This window comes from Ornithorhynchus anatinus, chromosome 20 (assembly GCF_004115215.2).
Source record: "Ornithorhynchus anatinus isolate Pmale09 chromosome 20, mOrnAna1.pri.v4, whole genome shotgun sequence".
Lineage (NCBI taxonomy): Eukaryota > Metazoa > Chordata > Mammalia > Monotremata > Ornithorhynchidae > Ornithorhynchus > Ornithorhynchus anatinus.
The window spans coordinates 8753842-8770499 of record NC_041747.1 but is presented as its reverse complement, the minus strand read 5'-3'; the positions used below and the strand labels follow the sequence as shown (position 1 = coordinate 8770499).

General features: G+C 44.1%; 1 protein-coding gene across 1 annotated transcript; it reads left to right on the top strand.

Annotated features, from left to right (window-relative positions):
* Nucleotides 1-303: 303 nt before the first annotated feature.
* On the top strand, nucleotides 304-1688 carry CYSLTR2 (cysteinyl leukotriene receptor 2). Its single transcript, XM_001513984.4, has one exon. The coding sequence runs from the start codon at nucleotides 505-507 to the stop codon at nucleotides 1486-1488; it is 984 nt and encodes a 327-aa protein (XP_001514034.1). The 5' UTR covers nucleotides 304-504; the 3' UTR covers nucleotides 1489-1688.
* The last annotated feature ends 14970 nt before the right edge of the window (nucleotides 1689-16658 follow it).

Here is a 16658-nt window from a genome sequence, read left to right as displayed (position 1 = left end):
CTTTAAGTCTCAAATTGGACACAATTGAATTCCAAAATGCTGTTTCCCAATCCACTCTCTAATCACTGAATGAGAAATCAGACTGGATATAATGCAATCATTAAGCAGCAGATCAACTCAGATATCCCTCCCCCATCCCCCGCACTGAGTCATGCAGTTGCATGTGGTGCAGACACTCTGGAATGTATTCCTCAATATTATGGTATTATATAAGAAATTATTAAACTCTTCCCTCCAGACCTTTGACAACTCTCACTAAGTTTACCAGTCAACTGATTTCCCATTGCACGATAGTTGAAAAATGCAAGTTTTATTCATTTGGCGATTAGTCCGGATCAGTAATGCCACTTTCTCCTAGGTTTTCACATCCTGGAAAGTCAATATGATGTTTTGCCAGAGGAGTGGAAGGGAGAAAGAGAAGAAACTTTATTTCTCACTCTTTTTTTTTTTTTTTTTTTAACTCAGGAAGATGACCAAATCTATTTGCTCTTGTCCCAAATAGAAATGGAGCAGCAAGGGAGCCCCGCCAACGACACTAACTGCACCATTCAAGACTTCAAAAGAGCCATCTACCCACCTGTGTATTTGAGCATATTTGTGTTGGGAATTTTGGGAAATGGCTTTTCCATATTCATTTTCCTTCAGTCTTTTAGGAAACAAACCTCAATGAATGTTTTCATGTTGAACTTGGCCATTTCGGATTTCTTATTTGTGTTTACGCTGCCCTTCCGAGCTGACTACTACTTGAAGAATTCCAAGTGGGTGTTTGGAGACATCACCTGCAGGTTAATGTCCTATTCTTGGTACGTCAATATGTACAGCAGCATCTATTTCCTGACCGTGATGAGCATCGTCCGTTTCCTGGCTATTGTGCACCCTTTCCGGCTCTTAAGTCTGACCAGCATCAAGGGTGCCCGGATCCTGTGTGTGACAATATGGACTTTTGTGATGGTGATTTCTGCTACGCTTTTGAAAGGCGGATCTTCCCAGAAGAATAATGAAACTTCATGCTTAGACCCTGAGAAAGAGAAAATCCAGAGGTTGCTCATTCTGAACAATATCGTCTTGGCCGTGGGTTTCATTCTGCCCCTGGGCACACTGAGTGTCTGTTACATACTGATCATCAGGACTCTGCTCAAACCTCGGGTCCCAGAATCGGGGCTCAGACCCTCAAACAAAAAGGCGTTATTAACCATCTCTATTATATTGTTCTTTTTCCTGGTTTGTTTTCTGCCTTATCACCTTCTGAGAACCGTTCACTTGTTGGCGTGGAGCGAGAATAAGTGCCACAGTCGTGTGCATAAAGCTGTGGTGATCACCCTGTGCTTAGCTGCAGCCAATAACTGCCTGAATCCTTTGCTCTATTACTTTTCGGGGGAAAATTTCAAAGAGAGACTTATCGCTGTATTCAAAAGAGGACCCCTGCCAAAACAAACGCAACAGGGCCATCTGTACATTGTGGAAGCAGAAAACCTAGTGGAGACCTGACAGAAGCCACTCTTCTGCCCGTGTAGACTATTGCACTGGCTGCAAAACTGTCCCGGAAGTGACATCCTATGGCTAACCGAAAAACATTTATTGAGATGCTTACTTACACGTCCAGATCCAAATTTCAGAAAAAATAAATTCAGTTTTGTTCTGCCTTCTAATGGTTCAGGATGGGAAATAATTCAACTTTGTTGAAGCAGAAAAACAGTGTAAATATATAATACATATATATACATATATATACATATAAGTATATATATATATTTGCTATACTCTCAAGACTGTACTCTGTTTCTTTTAAAAATCTACATTTCTTTTTAAAGCCTGGATAACAAGTCGAATACTCTGAGCTTCAGTCAAATCCAGAAAGCCTATCAACCTGATATTTATTGTTCCTGTCTACCCAGCAGTTAGTCCTTAACTGTTAATAATAATAATAATTTTGGTATTTGTTAAGCGCTTACTATGTGCCGAGCACTGTTCTAAGCACTGGGGTAGACAGAAGGGAATCAGGATGTCCCACGTGGGGCTCACAGTCAATCCCCATTTTCCAGATGAGGTAACTGAGGCATAGAGAAGTGAAGTGACTTGCCCATAGTCACACAGCTGACAAGTGGCAGAGCTGGGATTCGAACTCATGACCTCTGACTCCAAAGCCTGTGCTCTTTCCACTGAGCCACGCTGCTTCTTTTGAGCCACGCTGGTTTGTGGCAACAGCACAGGCCTGGGAATCAGAGGTATGTGTTCTAATTCCGGCTGGAACCACTAGCTGGTGGTGTGATCTTGGGCAAGTCACAACTTCCCTGAGCCTCAGATTCCTCAGCTGTAAAATGGGGATTCAATACCTGTTTTCTTTCCCACCTAGTCTGTGAATCCCAGGAGGACCAGGGTCTGAATTTGATCTGATTTTAGAATCCACCCCGGCATGTAGCACATTGCTTGGCACACAGTGAGCGCTTTAACAAATAACCCAATTATCACCATCATCTCAGTTCTGTCAACTGCAGCTCTAAGAATCCACACCTACTTCTTGGTATGCCAATTAGTTTCTGGTGGGGCACAGTTTTGGGCAGTTTCTGTTTCTGTGATTGCACATCCATCTGCCACCCACCATTTCCCATCACCCCTGCTCTCACCCGCACTCTCTGTGCTCCCATCTGGATTCGGACACACCAACAATGATGCTTCTGCTGTGAGGATCAGATGGGCCTAGAGTCAACATGCTCTGCATCCAGTCTCACGATGGGCTTTACACTGAGTCACAGCATTTGCAAGTTTCTTCCTATTTCATCCTGATTTTTTGCAACTCTGCCCTTAAATTATGGTATCTAAGAGACAAATGAATGAGTTCTTTGCAATGAGGATATGGAAAGTTAAATTATTTAGCAGATATTCTATGGACTGTGGTTTCAGAAACCAAACTGATGCTGAATCGACCACTTTCTAAAGACTGTTCCAATGCTGTTCCTTACCTTGCTAATTTTCTTTCTAGGTTTAATTTTATGTTTCTTTTCTTGGAATCTTCATGTTGGTTCACAGACCTTATATGGCAATGGGTCTTGGAGCTTTCTACATCTGTTTTTGGGGAAATATTTTTCTGAATGGTAGAGGTACTGTAATTTTTCTCAAGGAATTCATAGGTATAGTATATCAACTAACAGTATTAAAGGTAAGTAAAATGATTTTCACTCATTGTATGTTTATCATTCTTCCTGCCATCCCCCATGTGGAGAGGAGAGCCCTGTCTTCTCTCTGGAGGATCCTCTAGACTGTAAGCTTTTAATGGGCAGGGAACACGTTGTAATGCTGTTGTACTGTACTCTTCCACATGCTTAGTACAGTGCTTTGCAGATAGTAAGCACTCAAATACCATTGATTGACTGATTCGTATTTTTATATACATGAGAGAGTTACAGTGATTATTTGGGACAGTCATAAACCTTCCTGTCCCCCATAACTTTGGCATTATCCTCAACTCACCTCTTTCATTCAAACCACACACTCTGCCCCAAAATCCTTTTGGTTCAGCCTTCACAATACATGCAGAATCCACCCTTTCCTCCTTCTCTATTTTGGGGGGAATTTGTATACAACTTGCTAGTTATTGGCAAGAACGCTGATTATAAGTGGACTGACTAAACATCCAGACATATGCCCATAATTTAAATGACTACATTTGTACTGATAGCAGAAAGAAACAACGCCTACCAGTAGTCACACAGTAGAGCATCCTGTAGGCTAGTGGAGTGAATGAAAAGTGATGTCACAAATGCCAGTTTCATCACTGAACAAAAAACACCTCAACACAAGTGCAAACGTATGTAAGGTTTTCTTACTACACAACAACAACCGATATCTTCTGAAAATAATACGGCAGTAATGTTATGGAGAGGAAGACTTTGGGAAGCATATGGCACCAAGAGGGAAAAACTTAAATAGCATTAGGGATTTGGGGGTACGATGCAGAAAGGGCCAGTCTTTACACGTATATAATGAAGAATGGGGCCGGCAGAACCACTTTTTTTCAGACACAACCGCATCCACTGCTAAAATTTCACCAGCATTGGTCCCACATCTTTGCACCTCAAGGGCAGCTATATATACCTACAAGACTCCCAAATTCCTGAATGGGAGGGTCAGTTGTCAGAGTGGTGAGTGCAGTACCAGGCATTTGCATTTACTCTGGTGACAAGAAATCCATAAACTTTAATAAATGGGGAGATAGCATGCATATGCATGCATTTTGCCTGGGAGCTGGAAGAGAACTGGGTCAAGGGAACGAATGAAGTATGCCATCTCCCAGTACTGTCTTTGAACATTTCTAGGAGTAAAATGGGCAGCCACAAGCAGTTGAGGCTGGGAGTCAGTAAGGTAGCCAGCCTGAGAGGGACCGGTCAGCAGCAGGAGAGGGCAGGTAGTACAGAGGAAGTGTGAGGAGCAGCGTGGCTTAGTGGAAAGAGCACGGGCTTGGGAGTCAGAGGACGTGGGTTCTAATTCCGGCTCCGCCACTTGACCGCTGTGTGACCTTGGGCAAGTCACTTTACTTCTCTGTGCTTCACTTACCTCATCTATAAAATGGGGATTAAAAGTATGAGCCCCACATGGGACAACCTGATAACCTTGTATCTACCCCAGTGCTTAGAACAATGCTTGGCACATAGTAAGTGCTTAACAAATACCATGATTATTATTATTATTATCTGCAGCACGTAGCCCTAATCAGCCCTGGTGAACACTGGGAGGAACTCCTCTCTGCTCCTCAATGACCAGCTCCAGTCTTCCATGTGTGGTTGCGGATGGGATGGACAAAGGGTGAAACTCATTTGGGGACTGAATCAAGGCAACACAGGCGGAGGAGGAGAAAAGAGAGAGTTAAAAGAGAGAGAAAGAGACACTGTTTCCTCTTTCTAGATTTCTGATTATGTGGGCTGTGTCTCCCTTTTTTCTTCTCCCCCAATAAGCCAGATCAATAGCTCTGCCACTGAAACCCCAGAAACCCCACCCTCTGGGAGGGGGCTCTCCCTCAAGGTGAGAAAATTTGGTCCTTTTTTAAAAGAACAAAACAGACATTGCTATTTCAGTGAGGAACTCGCAAATCAATTAAGCCAGGCTCAGGTGGGTGTTTTTCATTATAAATGCACCCGAAAGAGAAATGATTCGGATTCTCCTGGCTAAGCCCCTGTAGGCGCATGGGTATAGTCTAAGGAGATGGAGAGCAAAAATCAACTCCTTCTGCCTTCTTCCTTCTTCTCTGTTCAAAGCAAGATTCTATATCTGAATCAAACAGAGAACTGGCACCAGAGTAAGCAGAGGCCTCTATGACCACCAGCTTCACTCAGTAGAAGGTGTCGAGATGTCAGAAGGGAAAAGATCAGAAGAAGCTGCTAAAATCACAAACTCATCACCAGCATCACCAGCACCATAAGCCACGAATAGTAATAATAATAATAATAATGTTGGTATTTGTTAAGCGCTTACTATGTGCCGAGCACTGTTCTAAGCGCTGGGGTAGATAGAGGGTAATCAGGTTGTCCCACGTGAGGCTCACAGCTAATCCCCATTTTACAGATGAGGTAACTGAGGCACAGAGAAGTTAAGTGACTTGCCTACAGTCACACAGTTGACAAGTGGCAAAGCTGGGATTCGAACTCATGACCTCTGACTCCCAAGCCCGTGCTCTTTCCACTGAGCCACGCTGCTTCTCTTCTCTCTTCTCAGTACTCAAGACAACCCAATAACTCCTGCTCGGGGTCCTGGTAGTGCCTCATTACGGCAGGCTGACTGCTAATAATGCTGAAAACTCACCTTTTGAGGTACCATGCTGAGTATAAAAGGTAAGTATCTGGGTTAATTGGTACACATTGATCATTTTCAAACAAGGTTTAGGAAATCCTATGAGTTTATTCATTCTTTTCAGTGAACGGCAATGAAGCTGTGTTGAGGCTAGCTTTTTGCTAATACAATACCTCATCAGGCTGGGACACCTGCTGGGAGGTAGATTGAAACACACTAATGCACCTCATCTTTGAAATCAAGGAGGAAATTAGGCGTTTTAGAAGTTGTTGAGAGCTGAATTATTTTTTTTTTTGGAAAGAAAAGGTTTGTGAACCATCTCTCCAAAGGTTCTTAGAGTGATTTCTTGGTTTTATGTGGTGATGGACGAAGGATCAACAAGTCGCTTCAAGCTGTGACAACCATCAATTTCTCATTTGCTTCACTAGTGAACCATTCTTTCTTTATCTCAATCAATACTTCGTCGTTAAGCCTCCCAAAAGATCTGATTCACTCATTTTTATTTAAGTTTAAAAACAATGTGCTCTAGACTTCAAAAGCATTAGAGTATATTTTATGGAAAGATAAAATTGTCTATGCTAACAACGGGACCGTTTACCAGGTCAGAGACAGGATCTTGTGGGAGACTGTCATGAAGAGTGTCTTGCAGAATGTGGCGGCCCAGAGGCATCAAAGCTTAAGCCTGAACGAAGATCTACACAGCTGTAGTACGGACCCAATCTTTATCTTCTGTATGGCTGTGAGATCTGAACCCATCCCAAACGCCTCATTCAGCACCTTGAGTAGCTCAAACTGCATCACTCACACCGCTATGTAAAACTTCACCGCCAGTAGCATCACCTTCAAAAACACGGGATAACTACATATCTAAATGGATTTCAAATGGCTACTGTGGTTCTAGTGAAGCAGAGATGAAGTTGGACTCCCAGCATCCAAGAGATTGGACAAATTCCCATAACGCCACTGGACAGTTTCCTTGAATTGAGTGACTGGAAATTGGAGACAGTCTGACTTGATTAAGGGGTGAGATATGGGGGAGCTCAGAGGACCTTCTGCTATTCATTCCCCTTGAAAGAGGGCAAATAGCTAAAGCCCTCAAGGCTAGCCCAAACCTATCTTGTCCGCTACGTGACCTTGGACAAGTCAGGTAACTTCTCTGGGCCTCAGTTCCCGCATCTGTAAAATGGGGATTAAGATTGTGAGCCCCATGTGAGACAGGGGCTGTGTCCACCCTGACAACCCGATTAGCTTTCTACCCTAGTGCTTAATACACTGCCTGGAACATAGCAAGCATTTAAATACCATTAAAAAATTTTCCTAACTGCCAAACTCTGTAAATAGAAGGGAATTCTCAGTAACCGATCTGACAATTTAGATACCGCGGATATGGTTTAAGGGAGCTGATTTATGAGATAGGTCGGAAAAATAAACAAATCTGGGACAGAAGCCTGACCTCTCTTTCTGTTCAATGGGAACACTAAAATTATATTTTTTCGGATATTGGTTCCCATCGCAAAGCTGGAACAGAACCGCAACAATCATAAGGAAAAATATCTAACCAGCTGTACATCTAACTTTGTTTTGAGGATCTTGGGAAATGGTTTTTCCATATTCATTTTCCTGCAGCCTCAGGAGAAACGGACATCTGACAAACCTTCATGTGGAACTTGGTCTTTTCCATTTATTCGATCGTATTTATTGAACCTTACTGTGTGCAGAGCACTGTACTAAGTGCTCAGGAGAGTACGATGTAACAATCAACAGACACATTCCCTGCCCATTAACAGGCACTAATATAAATTACAAATATATACATATGTGCTGTGAGGCAGGGAGGAGTGATGAATGATTACCCTGTATCTAACGGCGCTTAGAACAGTGCTTGGCACATAGCAAGCACTTAACAAATACCATTATTATTATTATAAAGGGAGCAAGACAGGGTGATGCAGAAGGGAGTGGGAGAAGAGGAAAGGAATTTATTGCCATTGTTCTTGTCTGTCCGTCTCCCCCGATTAGACTGTAAGCCCGTCAAACGGCAGGGACTGTCTCTATCTGTTGCCGACTTGTTCATCCCAAGCGCTTAGTACAGTGCTCTGCACATAGTAAGCGCTCAATAAATACTATTGAATGAATGAATGAAAGGTTTAGGAAGGGAAGGCTTCTTGGAGGAGATGGGCCTTCAATAAGGCTTTGGGAGGGGCGGGGCCGGGGAAGATATGAGGAGGGAGGGTGTTCCAGGCCAGAGGTAGGATGTGAGTGAGAGGTCGACGGCGAGGCCTTTCAGTTGTGCGTGCTCCCTCTTCCAAGGTGATTTCTCACTGGGTGTTTGGAGACCCCACCTGCAGACTCATCTCCTATTCTGTGTACAATAATCTGAACCACGGCATTTAGTTTCCTGAACAAAATGAGACTTGTAGACTGTAGACCTTTAGATTGTAAGCTCCTTGTGGGCAGGGAATGTGCCTACCAACTCTGTTACACTTTATTCTCCCAGGCACTTAGTACAGTGCTCTGCACACGGTAAGCACTCAATAAAGACGACTGAATGAATGAACAAAATAGCATTCTCCATTAGGGGGCAACAAAGTCAGCTGAAAGACAGAATTGCGAAGATCAAGCTTTACATTTCAAGGGAAACTTTTACCTTCCTGACACAATTTATTTGTGGAAGCAAATACATCTGACTCATCAGTAGGCCTGCTGGGAGAACAAATGACTGGGTTTTTTGCAACAAGCTCTAAAATACTCCCATGAGTAATTCAATCCCCACATGGAGGGCTTCCCAGAAACAAAATAAATTAAGGTTAGTACAGTGCTTGTACATCGTAAGGGTTTAATAAATGCTAGTGATAATAATAAGGTTCCTGTCAGGTGATTTCAGACAGATAGGACAAAGTCGATAGGAAAATAGCATTACAAGAAGCCTCGGTTTATATATTTTTATGCTGAAGCCTATCTCCTTTGAGAGCTGAAAGGGGAGAGAAAACAAAAGGTAGAGTTTGCCACTAGATGCAACCATACTCTGCTCCCATCTGGATTCCTACATTCAGTTCTGGTCAACACATTTTTAACAAAGATATAACAGAAAAGGGCAACCAAGATGATCTGGAGGATGAAAAAGCTTCCAAATGAGGACAGATTGGAAAGGTTAGGACTCTTCAGACCATAAAGGATGAGGGGGGCATGTTTGAAGTCTTCAAAATCATGTGGGGTGTGAGCAGAGTGAATCCTAAACTGTGGTTCACCTAATCCCACAAAAACAGAATGATTAGGTATTGCACATCGAAATCTGGAGGTGGTGAGTTCAAACCAAACCAAAGCAAACACTTTGTTTTCTTAAGAATGACAAGCATATGGATTTGATTAGCAGAGAAAGCTGGGCAGGCAGAAAATGTCAGCAGGTTTGAATAAATTCTTATGCAAAAAGTCCCCAATGGGTCAGTAGGGGGAATGTTAGGGATCTAGAAAGAAAAGTTTTGATGTTAAAAGGTACATCCTAAAATATTGGAACCACAAGGATAGAAAAAAGCATTTTTCCCTTATCACTGGAGAGAAATCGATCAATGAATCGGTGGTTTTCATTGAGCACTAACTGTGTGCAGAGCATTAAACTAAGTGCTTGGGAAAGTACAGAGTTCTGGAGTAAGTATTATTCCCCTCCAGTCGCCTTCACCCCTTATTGCTGTCACTCACAAATAATAATGACTGATGATGATGATAATATTTGTTAAGCGCTGAGATAATAACAAAAACAATTAAGGACAAAAGCCATTCCCTTTCTATAGATCACCCCAACCATGGTGGGTGATGCGGCTGGTGTATCCTACCCAATCAACGTTAACTGTGGCTAGACATCCAATGATTAAAGACTGATTTAGTGCATGAGAGCCCCACGATGCACAGGGCAACCCCAGGATTAGACTTTATAGTCTGCAGCAATTTCAGAGGACTCACTCCTGACCAGCTACCCTTTCAAACCTAGAAAGCAGCCCTTTGCAACACTCCCTCTTCTCCTCACCCCTCTACCATCTTGTCTCCTGAGTCTATTGGAACACTGTGGGGAGGGGCTCCCCTGAATCCACCCCAGACTTTCAGGAGGTTTCTGGTTTGGTTGAGCCAGTCTGGCCTGAAGAAGGCTCCCCAGATAAATAGCAGTTCCCCCTGAAAAGCCACCGAATGAGTTCCCTGCCAACCTAAAGTCCCGTGTTGGCGATCACACTCCTGGAAAACTCATCTGGAAAGTTTGGCAGCATCAGGGATTCAACAGGTCCACCCAACCCTCTGAAGGTTTTAGGCCAAAGAGAGGTGGAGAAATAGGAAGGAGCGTGGCCCACGGGAAAGAGCATGAGCCTGGGAGTCAGAAGACCTGGGTTCTAATGCCGGGTCCACCACTGGTGTGACCTTGGGCAATTTGCTTAGCTTCTCTGTGCCTCAATTCCCTCTCCAATCTGTGCATGAAGGTATTGTAGTTAAAGAAATGGTGGAGAGAACCTAGAATCTTCTAGCATGTGCTGGGTTTCTGTAGGTCATGGGGAGGTCAAACATGAACTGTATTTACGCTAAGAGCGTACTGCACTCTTGATGGTTTGGCATTTTTCTTACCCACTTCCATTTCGGCAAATGGCTGTCTTTGGCAGCTGTGACGTATGGAATTACACCCTTTTGTGTTTTTTTCCCTTTTTGACTGAGAGATTGTAATATTTTTATACACACACATATATGCATATGTATATATATACACACACATGCCCTGTATTGATAAACTCCCAATCTCAAAAAGCCTAAGCAGCTTGTCTGTCACTAAAGATGAAAGAGAGATACAGTTGAAGAGCTGGTTAATCCTTGAGCTATTTTAATATCCCTTTGCATGGAAATGAGAATTATGTAAAGCAGAGCCTTGATTTTCATCCCTCCTGCCTCATTCCCCTTGTTGTTTGTGATGCTAGGATGAATCATATCTCTGCTACAACTGGCCTGAGAATTTTTAATGATGAAGCAGAAGATAATTGTATATATTTTCCTGTCTTTCTTTTCATCATTTTTTGCTTGCTGGTTCCTCTGAAATCTTTGTCCTTTTGCCTGGATGTCAACCTTCCTGTTTCCTCACCAGCAGCTGCCAGATGCACGTAGTTTACAAAATAATGTAGAACTGGTTATAGAAAAGTGGCTGGTACTGTCATTTTTAACATTAAAAACTGATTTTTTTTCCCCACTGGCGCATTTATAGGGAGATTGTTTCCTTGCCATCATACCTGCTGAGCTCACTTGTTTGTATTGTTTTCCTGGAGAACAGTGGGGCCACTCAATCTCCATGGCAGCGCCCACAGGGTTACATCCCATACAGCAAGCTGACCTCCTCCAGAATAAATCCAATGGGCCCCACTTTTATGTGGAACGCAAGGTCCTGGTGATTCAGAGAACACCTTTCTCTGAGTAGGAGCCATATCCACTTTTGTGTTTCTAGAGTACCAACATTTCTGTGTTCTCTGGATTTTTGTAAGTATAACAACAACAAGAGTAACCCTTTACAAGATAACTGAATTTAGTGTGCACTGTATTTTTGACTTGGCTGTCCCAAAGACATCTGTCTTTATTTGGCTGGATTCCTGCCTCATGAAATTTACCCTACAGGAATACGGGTTATATTCCTTAAAACGTAAATCGTGAATGATGGTGTGTTTTCCATACAGACTTCCATATTATAAGTTACGATCCATTACAGAATCAACCTGAATGTGAAGGTCAAGCACTACAGATTAAAAAAAAAAATTATATGCTAAATTACATTCGGCCCTCTCCTCCTCTGTTCCCAATGTCTTTCTTGCTCTCCTCTCCCACACCCTTAACTTGGCTCTCTCCACTTACCTTTCCAGTCCCCATATTGCTTGTACCCACAGTTTTCCTTTCCTTTAAATTTTAATTGTGATTTCAGTGATAGGTGCCATATATACTGCCAAGCCCCTTCCCTTTCACCTCTTGGCAGCCCCACCTACTGCCCCTGTGGGTACAGGGACTGGGACTAATTGGGAGACAAGTGGGGAGTTAGCCCTTCCTCGACCTCCCAATCAATCATACTTACTGTGTGCAGAGCACTGCATTATGTGCCTGGGAGAGTACATTCTAAAAGAGATAGTAAACATGGACCACGCCCTAGTCCATAATAATAGTTGCGGTATTTAAGTGCTTACTATGTGACAGGCACTGTACTAAGTGCCAAGATGAATACAAACAAAGAGGACTGGAAGCAATCTCTGTACCACATGGGGCTCAGAGTCTCAATCCTCATTTTACAGTGAAGATGACTGAGGCACAGAGAAGTGAAGTGCCTTGCCCAAGGTCACAGCACATAAGTGGCAGAGCCGGAATTAGAACCCATGACTTTCTGTTTCCCAGGCCTGTGCTCTATCCACTACACCAACCTCTATCCTTATTTGTTCCAGAGAGGGGATGGGCCTCTGGTTGTCCTACACTGAGACCAGAGCTTACTAGAAGGGGCAGACCCTTCTAATGGGTCTAGTGGCCTAGTGGATAGAGCACAGGCCCGGGAGTCAAAAGGACCTGGGTTCTAATCCTGGCTCCACCAGTTGTCTGCTGTGTGACATTGGAGAAATCGCTTCACTTCCTCTGGGCCTCAGTTACCTCATCTGTAAAATAGTGATTAAGACTGTGAACCCTATGTGGGATAGGGACTGTATCCAACCCGATTTACTTGTACCCACCCCAGCACTTACTACAGTTCCTGGCACATAGTGTTTAATAAATGCTACAATTGTTATTATTATTAAAGGCCTTTGGACTATGAAATTACTTGGCTGGCTAAAAAGGCAATAACTCTGTCTCTCCCAAGTAGTCTGCACCTAATAATAATATTTATCATAATAATAATAATGTTGGTATTTGTTAAGTGCTTATTATGTGCAGAACACTGTTTTAAGCGCTGGAGTAGATACAGGGTAATCAGGTTGACCCACATGAGGCTCACAGTCTTCATCCCCATTTTACAGATGAGATAACTGGGGCCCAGAGAAGTTAAGTGTCTTGCCACAGTCACACAGCTGACAAGTGACAGGGCCGGGATTCAAACCCATGACCTCTGACTCCCAAGCCCGTGCTCTTTCCACTGAGCCACGCTGTTTTATGATATTTGTTAAGCACTTACTATGTGCCAGGCCAAACTAGGTAAACTTTCATTGTGCCAGAGCTCAAGGACTGGATTAACCCACTCAAGCACCACCTTTCTCTCTTCATTCCCCGCATCTCGGGTCAACGGGTCCTCCATTACTGCTTTGTACCTGTCACTCCACCCACTTTGGCATCTCATTTTCTACCTGCACATTCAGGTTGTTACTTCTCATTGTTTCTATCTTGCCCCAACTTTAAATAGACGAACCACAGTTCACAGTCGAGATTTTCCATTAGACTTCTTTCCCTAGGAAACCAGATTATGAATTTGGAGGGTTGTAAAAGCTGGTAAGAAGGGAATCATAGGAAGGAATATACATCCACCTGTAATTTCTTTTAATGTCTGTTTCCCCCTCTAGGCTAAAATCTCCTTGTAGGCAGAGATCATGTCTACCAACTCTACTGAACTATATTTTTCCAAGTGCTCAGTACAGTGCTCTGCACACATTAAGCAGTCCATAAGTACCATTGATCGATATTTCCCTAAGGAGATATAAATGCTAGAAAAGTAAAAAAAAAAAAAAAAAAAAATGGTGGGACAATTCTGGTGCACTGAGTAGGAGAAGAGGAAAAATGAGAGGCAAGTTCAATTTCTGCATATCTTATTCAGAGGGCAACTTTTCCTCCACCACAAGGACTTAATATGCGAGTTCCCTCTAAGGAGCCAGGCTTTGGTCACACCTTGGTCACTTATTCTTCAATAGGCTCAGCCACAGGCAAAGTCCACTAGTCTCTAAGCTCAAGGTGGGCAGGGAACATGTCTACCAGTTCTGTTACAGTGAACTTTCCCAACGGCTTAGTACAGTGTTCTGCACACAGAAACTGTTCCATAAATACAATTGATTGGTTGAAAGAAAGATGCATGATGGATGATGGTTCGTTTACAGCCCTCAATCAATCAGTGGTGTTTAATGAGTGCTTACTGTGTTCACAGCACTGTACTAAGCGCTTGGGAGGGTAGAATTGGACAGAGTGGGCAGACAGCAACTGATCGTTGTTTTTACCCAGAGTAAAGCACTGCAGCCCCTCTTGGGGTTGCACCTGAAGAGTTTCCTTCCAGTACTCTACTAGTCTCGACTACGGGAGGGAGAATCAAGCAGAGGCATACCCATTCCATTCCTATCTTGGGCAATGGCTAGCGACTGGAAGACAATACGCTACAAGTCAAAAGTCACCTGTGCTGGGCAGCAGCGGCATGGAAGAGAGTTGAGGGTGGAGCCTCAAGTTTACTGCGTGGAAGGAGGCGATGGTAAACCGCTTCTGTATTTTTACCAAGAAAACTCTTCGGAAACACTACCAGAACGATTGCAGATGGAGGTGGGGCGTTCTGGGAGAGATGCGTCCACAGAGTCGCTAGGGACGGAGATGACTCAACAGCGTGAGACAAGACAAAGCACTGCAAAGGACACGTCCCACCCTTAAAGCTCCCAAGCTGGAGTAGCCCAGTACAAACCCAAATCCATCTGGTTTTGGGGGCAGGGGTGATACCTGGACCCTCCTGTCAAATGTCCACTGGGGGACTAAGGACCAGAGAGGAGAGGAGAAAGAGGGATAATGTGAATCAAAAGGCTGTTCTTTGTTAAGGCTCTTAGGGCTTTCTGCTACTGCTGCTCCTATTGCAACTGCAGAGGCTGGAGCAAGCCAATGCTGGGAGTTTAGCCAGATCAAGTCACTCCTCTTTAAATGTCAGCCGTCTTACCGATAAATCTTTAAAATGTCAGGATTTGGGTGAGTAGGACGCGCATTTTTCAATGCCTGTCAGCAGTGGTGGAATTACGGAGCGAGGGGGAGGGAAGTCTGTGGGGCCGACACTCCCAAATAAAGAAACACAGAGTCTCAGTTCATCTCAATCCTCCCAACCCCGTTGGCTTGTTATCTCCCCCTTGGTCAATTTTTTAACATCAGAAAGGACGGCTCGGGAACGGTCCTAGTGAGAAGTCACAGCTGGACTAGGAGAGGTTTCAAAGCCATTAGGATGGTCTCGGTGACTTGGGGAGCGTTAGATTCTAAGTGCGGCAGACTTGCCGAGTTTTTCTCTACCAAAACTGGGGCTGGATCTTTGACTTTTGGGTCAGACCTCGGCTGAGAGACAGGCACTGGGAGGAGGTGGGAACAGGCAGTTCAGGTTCTTTATTGGATGGGCCAGACCCGAGAGGGAGCTTCAGTTTCAGCGGACCGGGGCCCCAGCCGGGCCCGGGCTTCCTGCTGGCTGCGACGGCCGGGAATTCTTCCAAAACGGAATGGTAGGAACTGATTGTCATCCCACTAGTCCCAGTCTTCCAAGGTACTGAAGGAATGTTTCCCAGCTTGAGTCCTCTGAGATACTACTCAGGAGAATCACCATCCCACGATTCTGAGACCTTGGCAGTTAGCCCTCACTACAACCACCCTATGGTAAAAATGATAATAATAATGGGTTTTGTTAAGCAACTACTATGTGTTCTTACTGTACCGAGCATGAGATAATCAAGTCCTTCACTGGGCTCACAATCTAAATAGGTGGGAAAACTGACAGGTTAAGTGGTTTGCCTCTCTCACTGTCCTTGAGACAGGCCAGACCTATGGGTTTGTGGGGTAGTTTAAAAGTTCTGTTCAGATACTGTACTATTCTAGAGGTGTTATTGCCTGGGGAGGTAGCAGTGTGAGAAGCTGCACCGGCCTGGGAGGTTCTAATCGGGCAGGGCAGCACCTCTCCTTGTGCTCCAACTTTCTACTGAACCACGCCACCAACAACTGTGCTGCCAGGGACCACATCCCCCCCGCCATGCCATTTGGGGGGGGGGGGCCTCAACCTGCTTTGCCAAGTTGGGCAGAGAGCAGTGCATAGCCTCAGCCCTCTTGCCCCACTGGACAAACATGTTCTAACACCAGGGAGCTAAAAGGCCCGCTCTCTATGCCATCCTGGCGGGTCTCGAGCTGACTTGCTCAAGCAAAGTGAGGAGAAACTGCAGAGGCAAAAGCAGCATGCATTCGCAAACTTTAGAAACATTGTGGTGGTTGTGGCTACTGTGACTACCGGTCTCTGGACGGCTTGCCTTGAGTGGTGACGAACCAGAATATGTTGCCTTCATCCACTACGTTCTTGAGCTCTTAGTATGTTCACCACTGCCTCGTGTGGTTTCGTCTTTATGTATTCAATCTTGCCTCATGTGCCCATCTCCTAGGACCAAGACTTATTAACCCCATTGTATTCTCCCCCACCGCTTAGAACAGCACTTTGCACACCGTGGGAACTTAATAAATACCATTGCATAAAAGTATGTTTCAAATCATTGGTGAATTCCTGCTGTAAGACTACTGAGCAGTAGAGAAGAAGGGTACTCAGAGTGGCAGGGAGCATAAAACTAAAAAAGGAAACTTGAAGACAGGAGCAAAATCTCCAAGCTTGGAAATGAAACAGAAGAGCTCCATGCTTTAAGGTAGGTCCTCTTTCAACGGCCCCCTTTAAAGAAAAGCCCTATTCATTCACTCAGTTCATTTTTGCTACTATTGTTATACTTTCAGACTGCTCATAACAATTTGGCAGTACGTCAATGGTGAACAAATGAGCAAAATAGCTGGCCTGCTGACATAGAACCCCTTTGAATGTCCTGATTTTTCTGAAAGGGTTATTCTATCTCTCCTGTTTTCATTGTTCTTTGCTGGCTTTCCGTGAAATACCACATATCACAATTTACCTTGGAATTCACATT

Bases quoted from the DNA above. Each gene is read 5' to 3' on its own strand.
- CYSLTR2 (XM_001513984.4), top strand. From the start codon at position 505: ATGGAGCAGCAAGGGAGCCCCGCCAACGACACTAACTGCACCATTCAA.